The 24,286-nt window shown below is 38.7% G+C and overlaps 1 protein-coding gene across 1 annotated transcript in view; it reads right to left on the bottom strand.

The window, feature by feature from the left end:
• The window catches only part of LOC140141375 (guanine nucleotide exchange factor subunit RIC1-like), a 129,781-nt gene that overhangs the window by 24,955 nt on the left and 80,540 nt on the right, over nt 1-24,286 (bottom strand). The window contains exons 17-25 of the mRNA XM_072163223.1: nt 23,243-23,382; nt 21,997-22,467; nt 20,496-20,592; nt 19,574-19,695; nt 19,255-19,301; nt 9,077-9,344; nt 3,904-3,990; nt 2,464-2,744; nt 164-337 (exon numbers count right to left, since the gene is read on the bottom strand). Of these exons, the coding sequence (XP_072019324.1) occupies nt 164-337; nt 2,464-2,744; nt 3,904-3,990; nt 9,077-9,344; nt 19,255-19,301; nt 19,574-19,695; nt 20,496-20,592; nt 21,997-22,467; nt 23,243-23,382 (1,687 nt within the window). The remainder of the gene's footprint in view (nt 1-163; nt 338-2,463; nt 2,745-3,903; nt 3,991-9,076; nt 9,345-19,254; nt 19,302-19,573; nt 19,696-20,495; nt 20,593-21,996; nt 22,468-23,242; nt 23,383-24,286) is intronic.

The following is a 24,286-nucleotide window of genomic DNA, read 5'->3' as shown; positions in this document are numbered from 1 at the left end:
TTGCCGAGTGGAAATTTATGACTGAACTGTGCGCCATACGTGTTGTTAGCGCAGAATTTGCAACATCACGGTAGTCGCGCTCGTCAAAGGTTTGCTGCATTTGACTATAATACGTGTTAATAAGAGAGGTTACTCTTTGTATTTGTGCAGGCACTATACCTACCTTTCTTTTGCTATCCAGTTGACAAGCTTATAGTCGAGATGAGCAGCAAACAATGCCAAGTCTCTTAACCTATAGGCTCCTAGGAGTTTCCTTGCATGCCTGCTTACTATCATGTCAATGTAGTACTCCTCAGCTGTACCATCATTGCCACTGTTATTTCTTGATCTTGATGACCTACACATGTCATAATGAATGTGACATGTTAGTGTGGTTAATGATATTTTCAGAGTTTGACATGCTGTCATGAATGCCTGACCTAAACCTGGCATATATACACGACACATTGGAAATCCTGATATGAGTCTTAACCCTAACCGCCTAAGGGCTTTTTGGCGACGGGAAGGGAAAGAAGGAAAGAATAAAGAGAGAAAAGAAGGAAAGAAGTTGTTTGCTCTGGGTGGGATTCGAACCCGAGACCCCTCGCATGCTAAGCACTCGGTCGGCGACACTTTGCCATGGGTCTTGGGCTTCGCTGGCCAGCGAAACCGTGCCTATATATCACCTAGGGCGATTGCGTCATCACACCACGTGGGATGCATGCACGAACAGCGCATATATCAAGTAGTATTTTGTAGTATTCAGGAGGGTTAGGGTTAAAGCCTATGATATTTTTTCAGAATATACCTTTATTTTTTTCAAAATCGATTTTTTGGCATATTTATATTTCTTACACATGTTCCAACTTACATCTATGAGCAAACTGTCAAATTCAGCCCTATTTGTAATAAAACAGGATGATTTTCTGTTGGTCCGACATATTATCATAATTTTTCAGATTATGATAATAATATGTCAGAACGATCACAAATCTTAATCTCCTACGAAGCCAGTTTGATTACGCTCCCTCCACACATGTGGAGGGAGCATAACCAAACTGGCTGCGTAGGAGACTAGCTCAGAGGCCGCACTCGCCGTCGTAATCCAAAAAGTACGAGATATTTCGAGTGATAGAGGTGAAGTTTATGATGTTGTTTCTTTGCAAATTTCCAATGTTTTTTGCGTCCAAATGTATTGGGAACTTTCATAATGATTGCATATTATCATTTTGGAAGAAAAAAAGAAATGCCTAAAAATTTAAAAAGATCGTACATTAAGGCTTTAATTAACATCAAACGTTGAATAGTCAAACATTGTTGTGCACACATGACAGTAACTCTGAACAATTTATAAATGTGCCTGTAAGTAAGACTTTAGAATAGGCTTCAGCATTACAGGTAGGATTAGGATTTGGGAGCTAGCTGAAAGACTACGGAAGTGTGGTACAAATGCAGTATATCCAAAGGCAAATCTGGACAGTCTCTATAGACACCTTATACAGCTTCTATCAAAATGATTGATACCCATCAAAGTGATTGATACCTGTCAATCTTTTATAACATTAATCTACAAAACAAGGTGGAACTTATGTTGGATTTTGTCTTGCCCATAATCACTGCAAACTGATGGGTATAATCTTTTGTAAGGTCCTTTTTAAGTTTTAACCCTCGTGTATACGTGAGTGACGTCAAGCGTGTGCATAAGGCCTTGTAGAAAATAATTATGTGCTGGACGATTAGCAGTTTGTAAAAGTAAATCTGCAAAACATTACACCAATCATTTTGATGCAAAGCTGTATAAAACTGTCAGTATATTTTGAATATTCTTGGGGACAGATTCCAGACTACTGGGTCTAGTGTCACCTCTGGTAACACCACTGCACACAATTTGTTCCTTCTTTCGAATCTACATCTCTGAGATAGTTTATAATACATATTCATAACCTCATTAATAAACACGATACGTGCGATCCAATTTAGTTATTTGTGAAAAACGCGAACGCAAATGGAGGTCATTAATATCTCACAATTGACCGCAAAATGCGTAATTGTTCCAATGTCGCACACAATTGACCGGCGTTTGCGTGTTGTTGTCGCCGAACAAACTGCGCGCTGCGCTTGGCTGCCATATTTGGATTACGGCGCTACCATATTTGCACAGATTGTGATACATACTTTTGTTATTGGTCGTCCTGTTTTAGCCTGATCGATTTTTGGAAAGGGCAGATGTAAAAATCATCTATTTTTATAAACTTTTGAGCAAAATTTTATCATGGTTATGAATGAGGTTAATAACTTTGCTTCGGTAATATGTCGGGCATTGTGAAAAATCTAAACATTTTGCTTTGGACCTCGGAATATCCTCGGTTCCAAAGGCAAAATGTTTAGATTTTTCACATGCCCTCCAAATAACCAATGCCCAGTTATTAACCTCTAAGCATTACATACATAAAACAGATGCATGATGACTGTCAATCAACTTACTTCTTATCCATGCCAGCATCTTGTAACCTATCCTGTGACCCACCACTCATCCTCTTCTCTGCACTCCCATGTCTGGACCTCTGTGATGATGTGCTAAATTTAAACCCTTGCATATTGTCCCTTGGTGTCAAGGGGGATGGGAAGACTGCATTAGGTGATGCTAGAGGTGGTCTTGCGGCTTCCATGTCTGCTGGACTTATGGCACGAAGAAAACGCAGGAGATCACTGCATAGACTCCAATCACACCATTCTAAGGCTGTGTCTAAGAGTTGTGTAGCATGCTGTATATTATGAGAAAACAATGATGTCAATGACTATACTGGTAAAGACAACTGAATGAACACGGCATGATGAATGCCACTTAGGCACCAGAAACAAATTTGTTCGATCTTTGGATCGACCATCGATGCTGCTTTGATGCTTGTTATTAATGAACTAACAACTAATGAATCAGTATTAATGCTAAATTAATAATTTTCGATTATTTAATCAGTATTAATGCTAAATTAATAATTTTCGATGTTAATACAGGAAAAGATTTATATGTTATCACAATTACTAATGGTCAATTAATTGATTTTATAAATAATAAGTATCGACCAAGCATCGATGGTTTCCAAAAATGTGTTTCTATTACTGTACCCATGACAATGCACCCAGTTAAGAGGTCATGGGAAGTAGCAGATATGTTGAATTATGTGTGCATCTAAGCTGCCATGCTTTGTTTGTTCAATTGAATTTCTGACTGTAGTCTGGTCTCCACCATTTATCTCTGGTTTTAAAGGAGCACGCATATCCGAAGAAATCGTGGAAAAAAAAACCCATTGACTTGTGGTAACTATGCTAGCGAAATTTTCCACACTATTTGCATTGTAGGTAGATCCAGGAATTTCACTTTGTGACATGCGCAGAAATTCTGTAACCTTACTACTAGTTAGTAACAGCTTACTGATGCTCATTTATATTTATTGATTAAATGTTGTCGTTATTCCTGCTTCGTTAATGCGTTTTATAACATGTAAGTCACCGATCATAAATTGATATAAAATCAATATTTCTTCTCAAAATAAACTATAAAATGAAGTTTAACATGGCATATCTTCACATTTTTCGCTGTTTCCAATGATTGGGACCACAATGTTATTCACACATACCAACATAGTGGCTTGCTAATTGGGCTAATTATTCACATTTACGCTGAAAATGTTCTAAGTGGACGATATTTGACATTGTACATAAGTTTAAACCAATAGGATTACCCCCTTTAATCACATGTTCTGCCAAAACCTTGACAAATTGCCTCATCTTCTTATTCTGGTGAATAAGCAGGTCCAACATCTTGAGTAGTGGATACCAGCTTAAAATATTGCACCTGCCTATGTCCCACACATCCCCAAACTTTACAGGTATCCCAAATCATCTTATCATCAGCATACTTACATGTCTGCTAACTTTTGGTGTTTCTAGATTCTGCAAGATGATGAGGTATGAGGCAGCAGTCTTCAAGGCTCCAGTTTGTAAACATTGCTATAGGAACAAAGAATACAAACACATGAGAGATTACTAAAAGGAGCATACCAATTCAATCAACAGGAATGGGTCATTCCATACTCCCTTTAAGGTTAAACAAAGTGTTGAAGGGCTTTACCTCCAGAAAAAATATATTATTACCTTATACGTAAGAAAATATGTCTACTTATCATGTGAAATAAAAAATCCGGAAAAAATGTGTGAAAATGTGTTTTTAGCCTATTTTTTTAGCTCTTGTCAAGCACTATTATTCGATTTGTTTACAAGCGCCAAGCAACTGTCGTCTAGGAGAGTGATTGACATCTTTATTATTAGAGAAGAATGGAATCTGTATAGTTCATGAATATTCATGTAGTATTTATACAACCTGTATCCCAGCCATTTTGCTTAGCTATCATAATCGTTCATATACGGACGCCCATATGATCCATGGTGTTAAACTGATATTCAGCAACTTTATATCTCTCGATCTTTGCGATCCGAAATATTGAATTTCAACTTTAGGCACATCTCTAGCAAGATAATTAAATACCTGTCACAAATAGAGGTCTTGAAATGTTACTTGCAGCGTTAAAAATGTGAATAGAGAACAAATCGGGTTCAAACATGCTTCAAAAATATGGTAATCGCGTAAGGTAATTGTCAGCGCCTACTACCAGAATAGCGGAAGAGGGCAGACTTCATAAGGGAGTGTTCATAAATAATATATTTTAGTGGGGGACAAAGAATTTGGAACTTATTTCGGGAAATTTCCTGGGTTTTTGTTTTTGTTTTTTTATTTTATCTTCCTGTTCGGGTGTTTCGGTTGGCACATTTTCGGGTCATTTTCATGCACTTCACAGGAGTTTTTTCGTGGCTTCTCTGTAGCTGTCGTGTGTCTTTTTCCCCACGTACAGGGTATAAATAATAAATGAATAATAATATATGAAAAAAAGAATCTGGAACTTCAACGTCAAAAAACAAAACAAAAACAAGACAAACTCTACCCTGCTAAAAATATCAACCCCTATCCTCTCTGAGAATAAAAATAATAAGACTCCAACCTCACCTGCAAAAAATATTTTTTCGGGGATAATTTGGGATAAGTTCGGGCCTATTTTATTGCGACAATTTTCAAAATCTATAAGGTGAAATACGGTGTCGTGATGTGCGGCAGATTTGGGGTGCATTTTCAGCCATTTAGTTTAGACTCTGTTGTATTTTTAGCCATGATTTTATTGACCCTCGGTGTCTTGAAAATTAGGTTTAAGAAGGGTATTTTTCAATGATTTTCTCGAAAAAGTAAAAATTTATGAAAACTTTCAGTCCAAAAGTTGATACAATTTTGGGTCTGTTTTATTCAAATTTGGTTTAAAATCATACCGTAGTTTTTCGAGTCACAGCCTCACATCCTTACCCAAACCAACTTGAGAAGGTTCCCCGGGGTGTGTGCAAATTTGCAATTTATAGGCCTACACTCATCATTTAAGCCTAAAATCAAAGTGTTAATACCATTAACACTACCATAGCCCGTTTTGTCGTGATGACTGGCTTCCAAAATGTAGGCCTATTTTAAATTATAAATCTGGTCCCGCTTAGAGGTGTGTTTTTACCCATGGAGGTCTCTCCCTCGGGTTCGTGGATGTGCCACAGTTTTGGGGTAGGCCTACCTTTTCAACGACTATGATGGGTGGGTTTACAGCGAAGACCAACTTTTGGGCGCATTTTGGCAAAAGTGCCCAATAAAAAAGCGTCAAATTAGGCCAAATGTGGGTGACTTTGATCCCCGCGGTACAAATGTTTTGAAGAGACCCGCCCGAGGTGTTTTTATAAAAAAAATGGTCGGGCCTGCTAAAAAGCCTCCGGAATCAAGCATGGGTAGGCATACCAAAATGCCTCGAGACCCCCCCCAACCCAGCGCCGGGACCTCCATGACATGATATTCTCCATGAGTCCACCAGAAAATATAAAAATATAACATTTTGATAGGCCTACTAGACCTATATTTGTCTGTAAACCTTTCTTGTAGTTGTAGGCTACAGCGTGATGTCTACCGTGATGACAGTAAGCGTAGCTGCCGGGGGGGGGGCAATTGCAAAATTGCCTATTTGGGCCCCGCCCCTAGTGCAAGGAAAAAAAAAGAGGGAAAGAGGGGGAAGAGGAAAAAAGAGAGGGTGAGAGGAGGGGCAGAGAGATGGGGAATCCAAGCGATATGCAATACAGCTCAATAGGCCTACCATATCGATTATTATCAATAAGCCTGGCAAAATTGTCTATTTGGGCCCCGCCCCAGTGGGAAATTTGGTGGATTTGGGCCCCGCCCATAGGGCCTACAGTCTTGCCCTCCTGGAAAAAATCCCAGCTACGCCGCTGCGTGATGATGTTGCAAAGTTGCGGAAGTTCATTCATAAATTTTCCATTTCCACTCGACAACAACCCGGGACAACACTAGGCCAGCACGCAGCGCGCAGTAGCTGAATCCCCGAGCTAATCAGAGACATGTGCGTTTCTCTTTCAACAGAAAATATGTGTGACTGACACGATGTACGCTTCAAATAATTATGCTCTCGGCGTCGAAAGTATGATAATGGCAAATATTTATAATGAACACTCCCTTATTTAGCCACACCTCAGTTCCTTTCTCGGGTTGCCTGGTATATCAGCAAAATCCTACACCTATCGCCTTCCCTTGGTAAAATCCCTGATAAAAACTCGTGATATTGAAATTGAATTTCAGCGCCAGAACTTCCGTCATTCTAGCATCATGGATGGATATGCAGTGGCGCCGCTAGGGGGGGGGGGCAGTATTTCCCCCAATATTTTTTTTTTTCCCACCCATTTTTTAGGCAAAATCCCCACAATTATGTAATTTTCCACTTTTTGCGGCAATTTAGTGCAATGATTTCCAAGTGCCCCCGTCTCAAATTCACTTCCCCCATGCCTTGAAAAAAATTCTGGTTCCGCCACTACGGGTATGGCCATAGCTAGGGGCTTTCCCACCCACCCCAGTTGCCCTTGGTTATGCTGGACGTATGAGAAATCTAGAGCTTGTTCAATTCCACCAATTTTAGAAATTTTAAAGGTATATACAGTGTATATAGCCTATTAAAACGGATCACAGTCAAATAAAATATCGTAGGCCTAATAATTTTACCAATGGCACTGATTGAGCTGCTCCTATGGTTTAATATTGATATTATATAATTGAGCTCCTTGTCAAGCTCCTGAGTACAGGGACTAACTGAGCTCCCGCTATTTTCAGAAATGAAGGCCTGGCCTTAAATGAATAATTAAGATTGAGGCAGCCTTTTGTTTCATTTTACAGAACTTTTTTTTAATCCCCCAAAATTAGTGTTTTTTTTTAATGGGGAGTAGGCTTTTAAAACGAAATTCAAATTTGGCAATATTTTCCATTGCTTAACGAATTGATCTGCGTGAAAATTCCTAAACATGTGGCCAGAGCGGGATGAGTGGTATAAAAATCTTAACTCGTGAGAAAGGACGGAGGCCTATGGGGTTGTATGAGGTTGTGGATCACGAAATGCCCCTTTAATGTGTGCTAGGTAAAGTCATTCTTCCTCCCTTTCGACATGCCAAAATTTATTCCTCCCCGGCCCCGGCTTGCCAAAAAATTGCGTTCTCGAAATCAAAAGGCTGTGCAATCAGTACCGGTATTAGCCTACTAATTATAAGCCAAAATTTCCAAGCGACTCGCTAAAAATCGAGTCTGCCAAATTTTTGTGGCCCCTCCCCCTTGGCCTGCCGAAAATGCCCCACCCCCTTTGCATAGGCCTAGGCCTATATGTCAATTTTTTGGGATCCCCAATTTTCATACCCATACCTTAAATGGATTTCTAAATATCTACCTGTTGCAAGCGCAGCAAGCATGAAAATGTGCACATTTTTTTTTTTTTTTTTCTATCCGCCACTCACATTTTCTATTCCCATGCATCAGGTTCATTGGCGCTAGATTTTAAGCTAGAAAATACCTAAATATTTTAAAATCCAAACGCGGCAACACCACTTTATCGGGCAAATAGAGCCCGTCATTATACGTAAACAGCGTGTTTTAAAAAATGAGAGTGTCACTTTTGTCCAAAAATTTGAATTTTGGCCTTGAGCAGCGACAATCAGAGGTAAGAAAAACACAGTATGACGCAGCTTGAAATATATAATCCCGATATCAATTTTGAAGTTTGTACTTCAAAGCACAAGCGAAACGAGGTGAAATGGTTCTAAAAAAAAATTGATTTCGCTGTATCTTTTTATCGCGAAACTAGACAATTTGACAGCAGCGAGTCGGAAAAATAGCAAATATCTCAATTTTCTGCTCTCGAAATAAAAATTTAAATAGCACCTGCATATAGAAGAGGGTTTATAGAAATAATGTAGGTCAGAATTTTGTCTATGAAATCGTGCACGGAATTGTTATTACTGGTTACAAAGCGACATACAAGTGGAGGCCATTTTACTTCAAATTCGCAAACATGTAAGCTTACTAAAACAAATCGAGACAAGCAATATCAAGAATGAATATGCACATTCTTTTATTGACTTGTTTGTAATGTCGTCGTAGTTCCCAACAAAATCGCCACTTCCACTGAGAAATTATGGCCGTGTTCCCAAAAATCTTGATGCTCCGGATATTGAAAAAAAATTGAAATGTTTGAAAAGTACATTTCTTTTTAAGCCAAGTGGAAATTCAAGCATAATAATAACCCTTACACTTTCAGCTTTTAGACGTAGTTTATGCTTTTCTCTCTACGATATTTATTTCCAGAAATAGATAATTTTAAAGGGGGCTACATGCAGTCTCATTCTGGATCGATCATTGCAAAGTTTAGTATAACCTTAAGAAGATTGGAATTCCAAACATATTCAACAGTTTCGGCTATTCCAGATCCAAAACAGTGAAAAAAGCATGGGGATTTGGAATTGAAAACCAAATTACATTTCTTTGTTCATCTTCTCTCCTTTTTTCCCTTCTTTCTTTTCGAATAGCTAAAAACCATGGGCAATGTTAGGTTTAATTAGTTCTCCAAATTATCGATACCAACATGGTTGCAAACATACTTGAAGCTGAGAGAATTATTTTTACACTTACTTCAAAGAGGTCTTGCGGACTCCCAACCGAAGCAAATAAATATGGCCACAAGGCGATTTCAGTCTTGCGTGCGCAATGTACAACGGTCTGTAAGTATTGAGGGAACTCTGCTATGAAGGCAACAACTCTGGGTAGGAGAGCATCAGGTATAGGCTCCGATGCTGTGGCTTCCTCTTCTAGTACCTCATGCAGCATGAGTTCCAATACATGGGGGAAATATGGCAAGTTTGTACAGCTTCTGGCTACTTGTAATGCATGAATACCAAGGCTAGAAAAACAAAAGAAAACAAAACAACAGGTATGTACAAAATTAATGTTTTCAGAAATCAATTTAATATTGAAAAGTTGTAATTTGTAACAGCCTCTATGTGAAAACCTGTTATGCTACATAATTAAATCCTCCACTAAAGCTGCCTGCAGTCATAAAGTGCACTGACCTTCAATTGAAAAGGCAGATGGTCATTTTGAAAATAATAATAAATAACAAGGACCTCCCTCATCGGATAAAGATTGCCGTTTGATTCAGTTTTATTGCTGATATCAACAGAAATCACCGATCTTTTTGTAAGGCTGACTGTCAATGATTAAAAGAAATAATCGGGGAAATAATCATGTTAATTATACGATCTTTAGCTTGCTTTCGTTGTTGAAAGGATTCAATCATGTTTCACAGTTGTTCTTCACCGATTAACAACTCGCGTTCGGTGCGTCTGCGTGGTTTACTTCGCTAAAGCTGCCCTCGCGAAGTAAACCACATAGACAACGCGGACGCATCGTTGTTAATCGGCGATGAACAACGGTGAAACATGATTGAATCTCTAAGACTATACTTTCCTTGTGTTTTGCTTTAAAGACATTGCCCATTGAATAGCATTCTTAGTCAGTGGGAGTGGTCTATTACAGTACTGCTCTAAAGTCTAAGAAAATTGGCAGCGTGTCTGAGCGTGCCGCATGTGGCTTAGGTACGATATTGCCGGCTGCCCCAGCCACGATCGTGCCTCGCCACGATAAGCACGTTTTGTGGTACAATGATCGTGGCTCAGCCACGGGTGCTTTTCATTGGTCCAAGTTACGCCACGCGGCAAATTTAACATGAATTTTGGTATCAAAAAGGGTATGAGAAAATACACATCGTGTACGTTGATCGACCAATATTTGGATCGACAATATTTATATGAAGTCCGTGTTTCGATTCGGGAACTCCGTAGATTCCGCACGTTGAGAATGTCCCCGGGAGAAAATGTCTCAACTCATCCACGGACGGACTTTCGCAAGTTGAATGATATGGCTTCGTTATACTAAATGATAATACTTTTAGTATTTAAAAGCGCTAACAATTATTTGTAGAATTGTTCACATTGTGTTATATTGTATTATTGTTGGATATTCTTTTCTTTCTTTTCTGGATTTGTTCTTGCCGGTGTAGACCTATTGGAATTTTAAAAAACGGCCGTCAATTTCACTCATCATGAACCCTGGTCCCCCAAAACTCGTCACTCGGAAAATCCATATAGTCAAGTGCTTAATTTTAGCTATCTGCAAATAAAATCCCTGTTTAATTTAATTGGGTCAAGTTCAAGTAGGGTCTATTTCAGTTTACTGCTGATATTATTATGATGCGATCGATATACTGTATAAATTGTATAATAAAAATGCGTGCAAATCTTCTTTCATTTGGCCGCGCCGATCCGCGACTTCGGGCTCTTGAGACCGCTTGAATGACAGCATCTTACCTTATTATCAAGTCCATTAATTTAACATATCTGCCCCGGCTTCAATAAATTATATTCCTGAAATCATTTGCTACAATGTGTAATATTTCCTTCAATTATTTGTCGTCGCTTTTTTCCCAACAAGATTCAAAATTATCCATTTTGTAAACGTCCGTGATGTTTCCATTCATATTGTTTTCGCCGTTTTAAATTCCTCTTTTTGATTTATTCCAGCATGATTCCAGTATAGGGCCTAGTAGTAAGCATATCACTCCAAGTTCATTCCAATTCAAGTTTGAAATCCAGAGACCCAATCTCTAGGTCCCGGACTCGGCTCTAGATTTCCCGTGCAATGTTCAAGATTATGCATGCCGATTGTGTGTTTCAACTCAAATAGAAGTTAAAACACCTGTTAAGTGTTGAACGCAAAGTGCACGAAGATTTGTGCATCCAAATGATCTATTTGCCAAGTGCACCGAAGCTGGATGAGTACCCTTGGTCTTCAGCCCGGTCTTCAGTGACTAACCCCAGCCCATGATGCGCAAGCGGCCGGCAGCTCCCGGTCCAAACAACCCAGTGCACCATGCCAAGATATGATTCCGAGGACTTGCAAGACCGCACCGGAAAGATCATCCTGCAGACTGTATTGATTTATTGAATGTTATGTTGTTGTCATTGTCATAATTTCTGCCGAAAGACCAATTATATTTATTTAAATAATAGCCAAATACAACAGTCGTACCGCATATAAAAATATCTCTGGAATGTGGTAAATGCGGTAAAAAATATCATGCACATCGTACACACATGGACATCTGGGACATGCATGATGTATTAAGGCGCACCATTAGATTCTCGGGGCATGGGATTTTAGGTCAGGCGAATTTTTTTTCTTCTTCGCCTCCGAAGGCTGAATTTTTTTTTCGCCGCCTTCGGCAGCGAAGTATTTATTTTTCAATTTTAATGTATAAATTTATACAAAGTTGGGTGGGGGAATTTTTTTTTTACTCATCAGTGAGGCAAAAAAATTTTTTTTTCGTCTCACTAGTGGTAAGTTTTTTTTCGTCTCACTAGTGGGCGTAAGTTTTTTTTCAAAAAACTCCCATGCCCCCCCTGAGAATCAAATGGTGCGCCACTGTCCACTCCCAGCATTTTTATGTCATGACATTAACCTATTTACCACTTAGGGAACGCCTCATTAGATATGGGGGGTAAAAAACACTAGTGAAAAAAAAACTTTGCCCACCAGTGAGATGAAAAAAAAAATGCCTCACTGATGAGTAAAAAATAAATAAAAATTTCCCTACCCAATTCTGTAAAAGGTATACATTAGAAAAATACAACTTCATTGCCGTGTAAAAAAATTCGCCACATTCGGATGCAACCCCCCAAATTCTGCCTGATTATAACTCTCCAGAGATAACTCCCATAAGCCCCTCCTACAATATCTAGTGGTGCGTACCTTCAGCTGTAAATCAATGCTGCTGTAGCATACCGTACAAATTGTAAAAAAATGTACATGTTTTAAACACTTTAATTTTCAAAAGAATAATATTTTCAATTTAATAATCCCTGTTTATTTTTACATCGCAATCTCCGAGTGATTTGACTTTTTGTTTATTTATACTAAGATTTGAGTGAGGGAAGGGTGGAGAGACAGAAAGAGAGAATGGTATATGGTACCAAGTCACCACATCAATACCAAGCACAACCAGAATTCCATCGAGATTAAATATTGTTTGCGATAATGTTTGCGACAACCATGACAACGCCTGGGAAATCCCCAGCTCTTGCACGCATGACTGTCGTAAACTAGGTCAATGCTGCATGCATGCTAAGTTAGGGCCGTGAGAAAGTAAATGATAACATAATTTGACCGCTGGGTGAACCCTTGGTTTAATTAATGTTCCTGTGAGCGGGCGTGGCTATACCAATTGCTATACTGACTGGTTGGGTATGTACGTGTGATTGTGGGGGGGTCTGGGATGGTGGGTTCCAAATATACTGGAGGGGGGTCATAATTTGTTGTAAAAAATAGGGGGGGGGGATAAATTTTTTGATGACCTAAAATAGGGAGTCATAAATAGGGGGGTAAATTTTTGATGACCTAAAATAGGGAGTCATAAGTTGACCAAACACGGTGTGTTTATTTTATTCAAAAAGACTGATTTCAATACAATTTTAGCTTGTTTAGGGGGTAAGGTGTATCGGTGGTGTGTGTGTGGGCGGGGGGGGGGGGTCATAAATTTTGTTGTTGCGAAAGCGAAACGGGGGGGTCATAATTTTATTGGCGCCGACTTTTTGTAAATTTGTGACCCTCTCCTCCGAAGAAAATGCCAGCCCCTAAATTTGCGTATGTTTTTTTTAACTCAAGTCCGGGATTGTAATATTGAAGTTTAATATTTTCATGCGTATTTTACCTAATTATCATTTTCTTTCTTCTTGCTGCTTTCTTTAGTAAATCTGATATGTCGCCAATAATTATGTTTCTTTAGAAAACGGGCCTAGTAGTAGTAACATTATTAGGAAAACATCCGGTTTTTTTTCGTAAAAAACAAATTATATGATTCGCGACATTCACATTGTATAAACTGATGGGGCTTAATATTTCCCATGCGCAATACGATCGGAAATTCCCACTTGTTTACACGTTTGACCCTGGGGATTTTTTCGAGCGTAAGCAATTGCAAAGAAACGTGTGGGTGGTAGAATTATGTTAGGGACGCATCATTTGACTTTGGGGTGGGGATGGGGAGGGGGCTCAAAATATGAGTCGGGCATTTTTTGTTGGCATGTTTTGGAATGGGGGGGGGCTACAATTGACCCGAATTGTCAAGAAGTGGCTGAAAGTAGCAAAAAAAAAAAAAAAAAACAAAAAAAGAAAAGAAAAAAAGGTTGCCAAAACTTGAAGTGATTATACAGCTTACAACTGCTATAATTTATATATTGTTACCATTATACTTTGTCAATATTCTTATAACTTTCTGCTTATTAACTTGATGTGTATGGAGATGTTGATTGATGAATAAATAAATTTTATATGAATATATTCCCCATGCCAACGTTGATTAGTATATTATTCAAGAATATTAAATAATACAGGAGCTTGTGTTGGAAATAATCTCACTTGGATACTGTTTCAATCATAATATTGCAAAATGTCTCATATACATTGTATTTCAATATTTTTTCTCATACAATTTTCTGCTTTATATGGTCATTTGGTGTATTGTGAAGCCAACTGCACACATACAAAATGTATCATACTGGTGCTCCCTCAAAAGAACGGAATTTCCTAGTAAATTCCCAATTTTTATGATGGGTGATTGCGTAATTATGCAAGGGATGGCAGCCCTATTATCACTTTAATAAATTTCGGGTTGGGTTGATCAACTTTTATCAATATTTACTTCAAATCAGAACTTACAAACAAAACTAATTTGGCTTATTTGCTTTAACAGTTTAACTGAAATTGGCAGGAAATTGATTGATTTATTTTTTTCAAATTAATTTTTTAAAGTTCAGGCGCACAGATGACAGATTTATATTTTTAAGGAACAAACCAAAAGATTGATGGCGTCCTATAAACGAAACTAGTTTCGTTTAGGGGAGGGGTAAAATACTCGATTACGTTTGTACAAAAACATCGGTCTGAAGAATGTGTCATTATTATTATTACGTCAAAATTTTCAACATTTCATTATTACGTTTCTGGCAGGGAGGGAGGGGGTCGGCTGAGAAACGAAACTAGTTACGTTTATAGGACGTCATCGATCTTTTGGTTTGTTTCCTAATTGATGCTCAAAACATATGTCATCAATCATTTAACATGTAGATTATCAAAGCTCCTCCCCACCCCACCGCACAACACTTTGGATGTTGACTTTTAATTGTGACCACATGCACACCTGTGTAGGCGCCAATTCGTCTGGTAAACATGGTACATGGTTCCACGCCCGCTCCTACCAATAGGTCATCAACGGGTCAAGTATGTACATTTATGCACTAGATGGGGATTTTCCTGTGTTGTCGCAACCGCCTGTCGTCGTAAGGTATTTTATTTGATGTTTTCTTCTCATGGTGATATCTCTACATCATAATTAATTGATTTAAAATCACAAATAGGTTTCCTGTCGTGAAAGTAATGGTTTGATTTTATTTCTTGAAAATGTTGCTACAATCAAGTTTTAACAAGTTGTAAAATTACAAGCGCATAATAACAGGGCTGTCAACTTTTTGGAATTGCTTGGCGTGAGACAGAGACGTGCTGGATTTGCCGACTCAATGTTCATTTTGTACCATGATTATTTGAGCCACGGCGCTCGAGAATGTGAAAAGCGATTTTGAGGACTAAGTGTTTAAAAAAGGGGGTCATTCAGTGTAGGCTACTTAAAAAAACGGGGTCATTGGGTGTAGGGTTTGCCCAAAATAACTGAAAAATATAGGCTATGTCGGAGCTGGACTCTATATGCAATATTAATTAATGCCGCGGTCGAAATAGGGATACCCTCACGGCCGCATTGTAGAAAAAAAATCTCAATTCTCTCTCGCCGATGTTGCAAATACATAATTATAAATAATAAACAAATGAAACATTTACATAAAAAAGAATCATGGTAAATTGGGCCGCATCTGACCATCCCTACACCCGACTTGTGCCCACAGTAAACGCATATGCCATAACATCTTGTAGGCCTACATCGACTCAGTTTCACGTGCATGAGCGCTAAAGTTAGAAATTTAGATTTTGCGCTCAACTTTACTTCTGCAGGAATATTATTAATAATAATCAATTAGTTCATAATTAGAACGATAATCATGGTAAATTGGGGTCCGCCTATGACCACCCCTACACCCGGCTCATGCCCACAGTAACCATGGTAACGCATATACCTAGACATCTTGTATATCGACTCGGTTTCACGTGCATGAGCGCTAAAGTTAAAAATTTAGATTTTGCGCTCAACTTAACTTCTGGAGGCATATATTGATATTATTAAAGGCCCTTTCAGTGATTTCACAGGAACATTAAAAAAAATGAAAATTTGTCAGAGTTGCTTAGAAATAAAGAATAAGTCTACAGAATTTCATTAAACCACTTTTCCCTGAATACATCGACAAATTAGTCAAAAACAGAAGTTTTAGAAAGGTTTTCTACTTCAACTCAGATCGACTCGAGAAAATCGAGATTTTCGTACAGTCGCCACTAATCGACTGGAAAAACTTCCTAGTCCAGTGTTTCTAACACGGGGAAGTTTTTTTTTTCGCCTCAAACACAAAATTTTTTTTTTTAGCAGCCTTGGGCGAAGTTATTTTTTTTCAATTTTAATGTATATTTTATACAAAGTTGGGTGGGGAAATTTTTTTTTACTCATCAGTGAGGCAAAATTTTTTTTTTTTTTTCACTAGTGGGCAAAGTTTGTTTTTTTTCGTCTCACTAGTGGGCGAAGTTTTTTTTTTTTAAAAAACTCCCATGCCCCCCCCCCTGGAAATCTAATGGTGCGCCTTTAGGTCACCGAGGCAAACTAACGGTCAATTCAAATATGAAAACAGTTAAAATTGTGTATTTTGTTTAAAATAGTAGCTACTGATGTAATAAGTAGTAGAAACAATACATAAGCGTGTTGGCACGTGGAGAGTGAGCTTCTTTCGATCTCGAGTCGGACTTTTTGTACTGTCAGTATCAAAAGTCCAGAATCATGCAAATGCTTTATTTTGTCTAAAATACACGGCTTTCGACCGAACCACTAGCAGGCTATGTTAGCACATCTATGCCAATTACAAAGGTACCAAAATCTGAATTTTGATGATTTTTACGATCGTCCGGATGAGCAAATCACTGAATGGGCCTTTAATTTGTTCATAATTAGAACGATAATCATGGTAAATTGGTGCCGCCTAGCGCCTATGACCATCCCTACACCCGACTCATGCCCACAGTAACCCATATACCTAAACATCTTGTACATCGACTCAGTTTCACGTGCATGAGCGCTAAAGTTAGAAATTTAGATTTTGCGCTCAACTTTACTTCTGCAGGCATATTATTTATAATAATCAATTTGTTCATAATTAGAACGATAAATCATGGTAAATTGGTGCCGCCTCTGGCCATCCCTGCACCCGACTCATGCCCACAGTAACCCATATACCATAACATCTTGTACATCAACTCAGTTTCACGTGCATGTGCGCTAAAGTTTTAAATTTAGATTTTGCGCTCAACTTTAAAGTTCTGCAGGCATATTATTTATAATAATCAATTTGTTCATAGGCTAATTTAGAATGATTTGATCGTTGCTATCAGATAAACACGACATATATGTACATCTAAAACATGAACAACCTTTTAATGAGAAAGACACGAAGTGCCCCCCCCCCCATAGTTTAATGGTGCATCCCCAAAACCAGCTGTCTCACATCCAATACCATGGCAACGGTTATCTCAGGAATGTTGTCAACATAACATACAGTATGCATCCAGTTTTAACCACGTGGCTGATGTCTGGCACAACAATAAGGATAGACGTTCACCTAATTATCATATTGGGTTTTTTCTGTTGTTTTTTTAATAATGACAATATGATTTTGTTCATGGTGGATTATTATTGGCTCAGACTTGGAGGAGGGAGACAGCAAGCGAGTTTTCATTTTTCACCAATATTATTAAAAGAAGCACTGCATTGCTATGATCGCCAAAACCATGGAGGTGTTTGAAACTCGCTACAAACTGGTCTTAATAATAATCTTGTCTTGATCCATGCATGCATACATGTTAAATCTTGAACATGATGGGAAACAAGCTTGGGTCCCCGCTTCGGTCTTTCGAACTTGGAAGATATACCTGGAATAGATTAGAAAAAGGAATTAAAATCGGCAACAATACAGCGATAGATCATTATGGACATGGAACGGAAAACCAACAAATAGGCCTATTATTAAGCTACCAGTGTAGGCCTATACTTTGTTCGAAAATTGATCTCAGGGAATTTATCTATCATCCAAAAAATGATGGCTCGATGAAAAGGTAAGTGCATGACGATGATGAAACAAACAATCTCCTGCAGTGTTTATGATTCAGGATTCACGGTGGAAAAAACCGACATCTTTTATATGATTCCTATAAAACGGGATGGCTTTTTAAACGTGATGATGGAAAATGTCCGATGCATGCACGGGAGCCGTCGCCGCAGCGGTTCGGACATTTTCAGCAATTTTAGTTCAACTCAAACATTCAGTTCTCTTCCTTGCAAATTTATTAATATTGTTATTATAACAATATTAATCCTAAATAGCAAGGAAGAGAATTCAATCTAACTACTGTATCCTTTTTGATAGACATTCGTGCAGTATGGTAATGTTTGTATGAACAAATGGCCTTCCGACTTTGATCTTTGCGTTCATAATAAACAGTGATAAAACATGCACCGGTACAAGTTCATGAATAACATCTAGGCCTAAACAGTGCATGTGTACCTCATACCCGGGCTCACACCCCGTGTCTCGACGTACGCATGATAAGGGTTAAAAGGACAAAAATATTCATCGGCCGCGGTTTTAATGTTTGCTATATAAAATGCGTAAAGGTCCATGATATGACGAGACTTGTTCTTCAATGGGCTCCACGATTCGTTCATCATAACTTTGCAACGATTATTATTATTTTTGACATGATGCAAAGCCTTTTATGCGGTAGGCCGACTCGCAGTTCTTTGAGTTTGGTGAAAGATTAATCAGGCATTCAGCACCGTACCGTGTTCCAATATCTGTGGTTATAGCGAATACCATGTTAGTTTAAGATGCCGTTTTTCGCGGCTGTTTTCGGGCGTTCGGAGTTCATTTCTCAGCTCAACGACAGCGGTATATTATCGTGTCTCGGGACACGCTGCGTGGCTCAGGCAGCGTGGCTAAGCCACGATCGTTTTTTCAACTACAAAGTACGGGCGCGAGTCTCGGGCACGCAGTTTTGTGTTCGTGGCAATCGTGGTCTGAACCACGATCGTGTCTTGCGTGGAAATTTTCTTAGACTTTAGAGCAGTACTGTACGTAGACACATAATCTGATTGGACAATCGCATGATTTTGGGTGTCATCTATCAGGCTGTAGACCCCACGTCATCATGAGTGTTGATAACGCGTAACACGCTCATAGAGGTGCGCGTATGTATCACATTGTATGTGTAGACGCAGTGCGGAATACTCACACGCGCTAGCAGTACGCGCATCAAAGGATGTGAAGTTGTAAACAAGTTTCGTTCATTTTAGAAAAAGGGGAATTTTTTGACGGTAACTTTAGTTTACAGTTATTAAAATAATATTTAACTGCCTAAGAATCGTAGTGGATATCGGCTGCGCCGGCACCCACTACTCAAAATATTGGACCTACCTGTCGTCTATCACATGCTAGACTAGGATAGTCAAAATAAAAATTCCTATCGTTTATTCTCTAATTATAAAACACACTTACTTCCTTCTAAGCAACTGCCTCAAGATATGGTGAAGGTAAATTTGAGTCTGCAATGACAAGAAACAAACAATCATATTCAAATACAACACAATTGAACAAACTTGACATACAGGAAAATGGTGTTCAATACCCAAAAATGTTCCACATAAAAGTAATCATTTTAGGTAGTATGAAATATATTTCTTTTTTTTATCTTTCGACAATGAAGTATATTTCTTACTAAAGGTGCATAATTCATCAAAATATGTTCAGACAACACAAATACCTTGACTAAAAGCAACAAAAACAGGCAAATATAACAGACATAAAGCATACTTACCGTTCTTTCGAGAGTTGCAAATGGCATTGTAGGTGTTCTACTATCTGGTGATGGAGTGAATGGGTCCAAACACAGTGTATCTGTAGCAGCACCTAACACAACGGCATCCTCAAATAGCACGGCTGGAATGCAATAATATACAAAGACTATGCTAATGGAATGCAAAACCAGAAAAAGGCACCCCATCTTTCTTTTTACCTTTTTAGCACAACCACTATAAGACTCATTAAGGACAGAAGGTTCGCTGGTCGCAGGATCGAATCACACATGCAAAGTTAATCCTGCAGAGCATACATTCACATTGTCGACACACTTGCAGTGCAACAGCAAAAAAGCATTGATGTCACTACTGAACTTGAGCTGATCCAAAGTATAGTTTATGAGACCTTGTGATGACTTCTGCAGATTACACATTTTTGCTTAAAACCTGTGAAGATTTCTATTCCTTAAATTTCATCTAAAGAATCCTGACTTAGTAATATTTGGGCTTTGGGGACGGTGGAAAATTCACTCCAAAATGGCTCAAATTAACATCTTCTGCTCATGCTCTGCAGTAACTCAAAAGTTGAGAAATAAAGTGCTCTAATACTGTTTTCAATGCAGGGCTCTTGTTTGTAGTCACATAATTAGGCTTCTAATTTTCTATAGTTCTCTGCAAGGTTCTTCAGCGGTCTGCTGATTTGGTGCAGTTTACAGCGTAAATGCGAAGTCAGGTTCTGATTGGCTAATTGAATCACATCATCATCATCATAACGGCACCTCATTGGCCGATCGAGCTGGGTAGCAACGTGTGACCTAGTTCTCTTTATGCGATAATCAGGAAGAGCAGTCGGACACCGCTGAAGGACCTTGCCGAATACTATAGGTTGGTAATTCTGAGTATTTACAAACCAACCAGCCAGATCAACTATGATGCACTTACCAAGAGGATATATCTTCAGCTTGAATGGCAGCATGATTCTTTTGGACAGGAAACTATGAGACTTGTCCTCGCCTTCAGGAAACAAAGGTAACCAAACCTGAAAAACAAATCACCATCAGCAATAAGGATACAAATAATATTGCCATCAGTTCAGTCCAAGAGTTTATTCAATCCAAAATAAGGCAATTAAACAAAATAAATCACACTCCAAACTAACACTTATTTCAATATAATAAAAAAACAACAACAAAAAAACAAACAAAAAACATGATATTGATTTGAATGATAAGCTTCAGTATGTGAGAAACTCATATCTTGGGACAAAAGTTGACAACATGAGACACATCTGATCAAGCCAGGCAAAAGGAGACAATTTCAAAATACTAATATACCGTATTCATTCCAATAAGCGCCCAGGGCGCTTAACAAAGCCATTTTGGGTGGTGGGCGCTTATTTTTTACCTTGTTTACCTAATTTTTTCATAAGGGGCATTTATTAGAGACAAATTTAGGTATGTTAGAAAACGGTACTGAGACGTTCTAATAGCTTTTCTGAAGCAGAAAATGTTTTGCAAGTTTACGCAGGACTTGTCCTGCAGCTATTTCACTCTATCGCCATGTTATCTGTAACTTGAACATGAATGGTATCCTTTAGCAAATTGAAAATACCCTGGGTGGGCGCTTATTAGGGCATAACAAGATGTGCTGAAATCATTTATATTGCATGCATAATTGGTTGGAAAGCTTTAATATCCAAATTTTCTTAGGTAAATGTATCTTTTATATTTTCTGCTCCATATTTTGCAGCTTTTGGCCTGGTTAGATCAGATGGCTTCATAAATTAAAGGTAAAACCTTCCTTTATCTCTGCTCTTGTCTGCATCCTACTCTCGTTCCGGAGTGTGCGGACTTTGCGGTGGTTGGTCATATGCATGATATGGTGAGTGTGTCCCTTCATCACCGTTGTTGGCGTTGGCCCAGCTCTCTCAGTGTCTTGGTTTTGCTGTGACGTGTGGTCTGTGATGGCCGACTTGTTTATGAAGGGACATGATCACTAAGTCGTGTGTGTAGCTGGCTGCTGCAGGGAGTTGTGCGCTCTGGAGGTGGGAGTGGGGGTGATGCTGGTTCGTCGTGTTGCTGAAGGGGTCTTCCGGTCGAGGGTGGGACTTCTGGAGAGGGAGTGAATTGTTGGACTCGTGAAGCAGGGTTTACCAATGGTATGATATCTAACAGTCCCGATGAACTTATTCAAAACGTTTTTAAATATCTAATTGTTTTTTGATGTACAGTGCTTACAAATGTGCAATATATGTATTTTCTGGCATTTTTCTGGCGAATAAAATGAAATGAAATGAAATATTCTGACACCATACAATAGGTAAGCTTACCTTCATACCAGCAGCACCACAACCTAACCACAAAGCCTCCATCAAGTGTGGTTTACCTCTGTCTGTCCGCGCTGTTGTCCACATATTGTGACACCATACAATAGGTAAGCTTACCTTCATACCAGCGGCACCACAACCTAACCACAAAGCCTCCATCAAGTGTGGTTTACCTCTGTCTGTCCGTGCTGTTGTCCACATATTCTGACACCATACAATAGGTAAGCTTACCTTCATACCAGCAGCACCACAACCTAACCACAAAGCCTCCATCAAGTGTGGTTTACCTCTGTCTGTCCGTGCTGTTGTCCACATATTCTGACACCATACAATAGGTAAGCTTACCTTCATACCAGCAGCACCACAACCTAACCACAAAGCCTCCATCAAGTGTGGTTTACCTCTGTCTGTCCGTGCTGTTGTCCACATATTCTGACACCATACAATAGGTAAGCTTACCTTCATACCAGCGGCACCACAACCTAACCACAAAGCCTCCATCAAGTGTGGTTTACCTCTGTCTGTCCGTGCTGTTGTCCACATATTCTCTACAGCAGATGCCAACACAATGGGAGCACAGAACGGCATCTGAAAACAAAGCAGGCAAACACAATGTATATCAAAACATGTTTCAAATTTGACTTACGGGAAATGTAATCAAGCATGCAATGATTATCACACACCTTGGGTGTTTCAATGAGGATTCTTACACATCAAGTTAAATGATCAGATTCATGATCACGCAGTCAATGTGGTGTGTCTTTGTGCAAGGCACTTAATCCTACTTGCTTCACTCCACCCAGGTGCACTGTACAATGGGGGAGCTGTTATGGATTGTCATACCGGTGCTATTGTTATTGACAGCAACATGGTGTGATATATCTTAATAGCAGTGGAATAAATGTAATAAATGTAAAGCTCTATTAACAAATTGAACAGGCACTATAAAAATGTTGACATTTATCAAGGTGCAGTTTTAGAAGGTCCCATGTTCAGTCATGCAAGTCATATAATAAAAACAAAAAATCCAAATTTAATTTTGTTCCGGAAGATATCTTCTTTAATTTGACACCACATTTTGTCAAAAATTGAGCCAAAATACCAAATCAAAAGTTGCATACTTGATGAAATAACTACTCATAAACTGTACCGTGATTGCCACTTACAATCCCATTTAGTGGCACCATTGATTTGGATGATAACAGACATTCTAGCCAGAGATTTTCATCAATTTTTGCTTTATTTTCACAAAATGCATGTTTTGTTTAATTACATCACTTATGAACAATGTCATCTTAGAAAACTGTACAGTTCCTTTTTATGCCAGGACTGGATAGAACCCTTGCCCATCTCTTGCACATACCTCATTATGTTTCCTCCTATCCAATGGCTCCCCTACTATAGGTGTACTACTCCTATCCCTCTGTAACATCAGCAGCCTGCCTGCTACATTGATCACTAGACTTTCAGCCTCTTTGATATGGTTGACAGATTTGGGTGCCACTAATAGAAAATAAATCAGAAAATACAAATTAGTACAGGTCATAGAAATTTGATGGTTGACATACACACATAATAATGTAAGACGACGTCAAGCAAAATGAGAGTAATGTTGATGTGACTAAATGTTGTGAGTTTTGTATTGTGTATAGTAAGGCCGGCGTCGACAGATCCTCTGTCGGAATCCTGTCGACAAAGTGAATTATGTCAACATATCGACAGAACTTCGTCCATGGCGACATAGCGCACAGGCAATGGCCCAGTAAAACTTCGTCAGGCAAGCTCATTTTCACTCAAAATATTGACCATTTCCAATGAATTTTCAACAAAATGCAATGCCAAATCTTATCTTTTACCTACTATTTCGCCAACTTTTGTTATTTGCCTTCAGGGGTCATACTTATGGCAGTATTTTGCCTTGTTTTCTAGTGTAAATTGTACACTTTATCGCTACTTGCTCGCTATGAAGACGGCCATCTTGGATTCTGCTGAAATTGCCGCTGGTGTTTCTAGATATTTTTAGGTTAAAATTTTTTAAATATTCCTAAAATCATGAAGAAAAAAAGTCCTGGTGTTTTTCGGAACCCAAATGTATGTCGACACACTGTTGACGTCAAGATACGAAATATGTCGACATGTCGACATCAAAAAACGGTGCCGATGCCGACCCTAATGTATAGCAACATTTCATCACAGCACTGCTGTTTATTACAAGATCAGTTTTTACTTCCTCCAGGACACCAATTGTATACAGTTTACATCATGTCTGAACTTAAGCTGAATTTATACTGAATCGCTTTGGCAGAAAAGCAATTCTCATGCATGCTCAGTGTTTACTTCCGTTTTTAGAGCATCAAGCCGGTCAATTGATACAAATTGCAGAGGCAAAAACATTGTCGCTTTTGCA

The sequence above is a fragment of the Amphiura filiformis genome, chromosome 19, assembly GCF_039555335.1.
Source record: "Amphiura filiformis chromosome 19, Afil_fr2py, whole genome shotgun sequence".
Classification (NCBI taxonomy): Eukaryota; Metazoa; Echinodermata; class Ophiuroidea; order Amphilepidida; family Amphiuridae; genus Amphiura; species Amphiura filiformis.
Note: the sequence above shows the minus strand (reverse complement) of the source record. Positions and strands in the feature narration are given on the sequence as shown.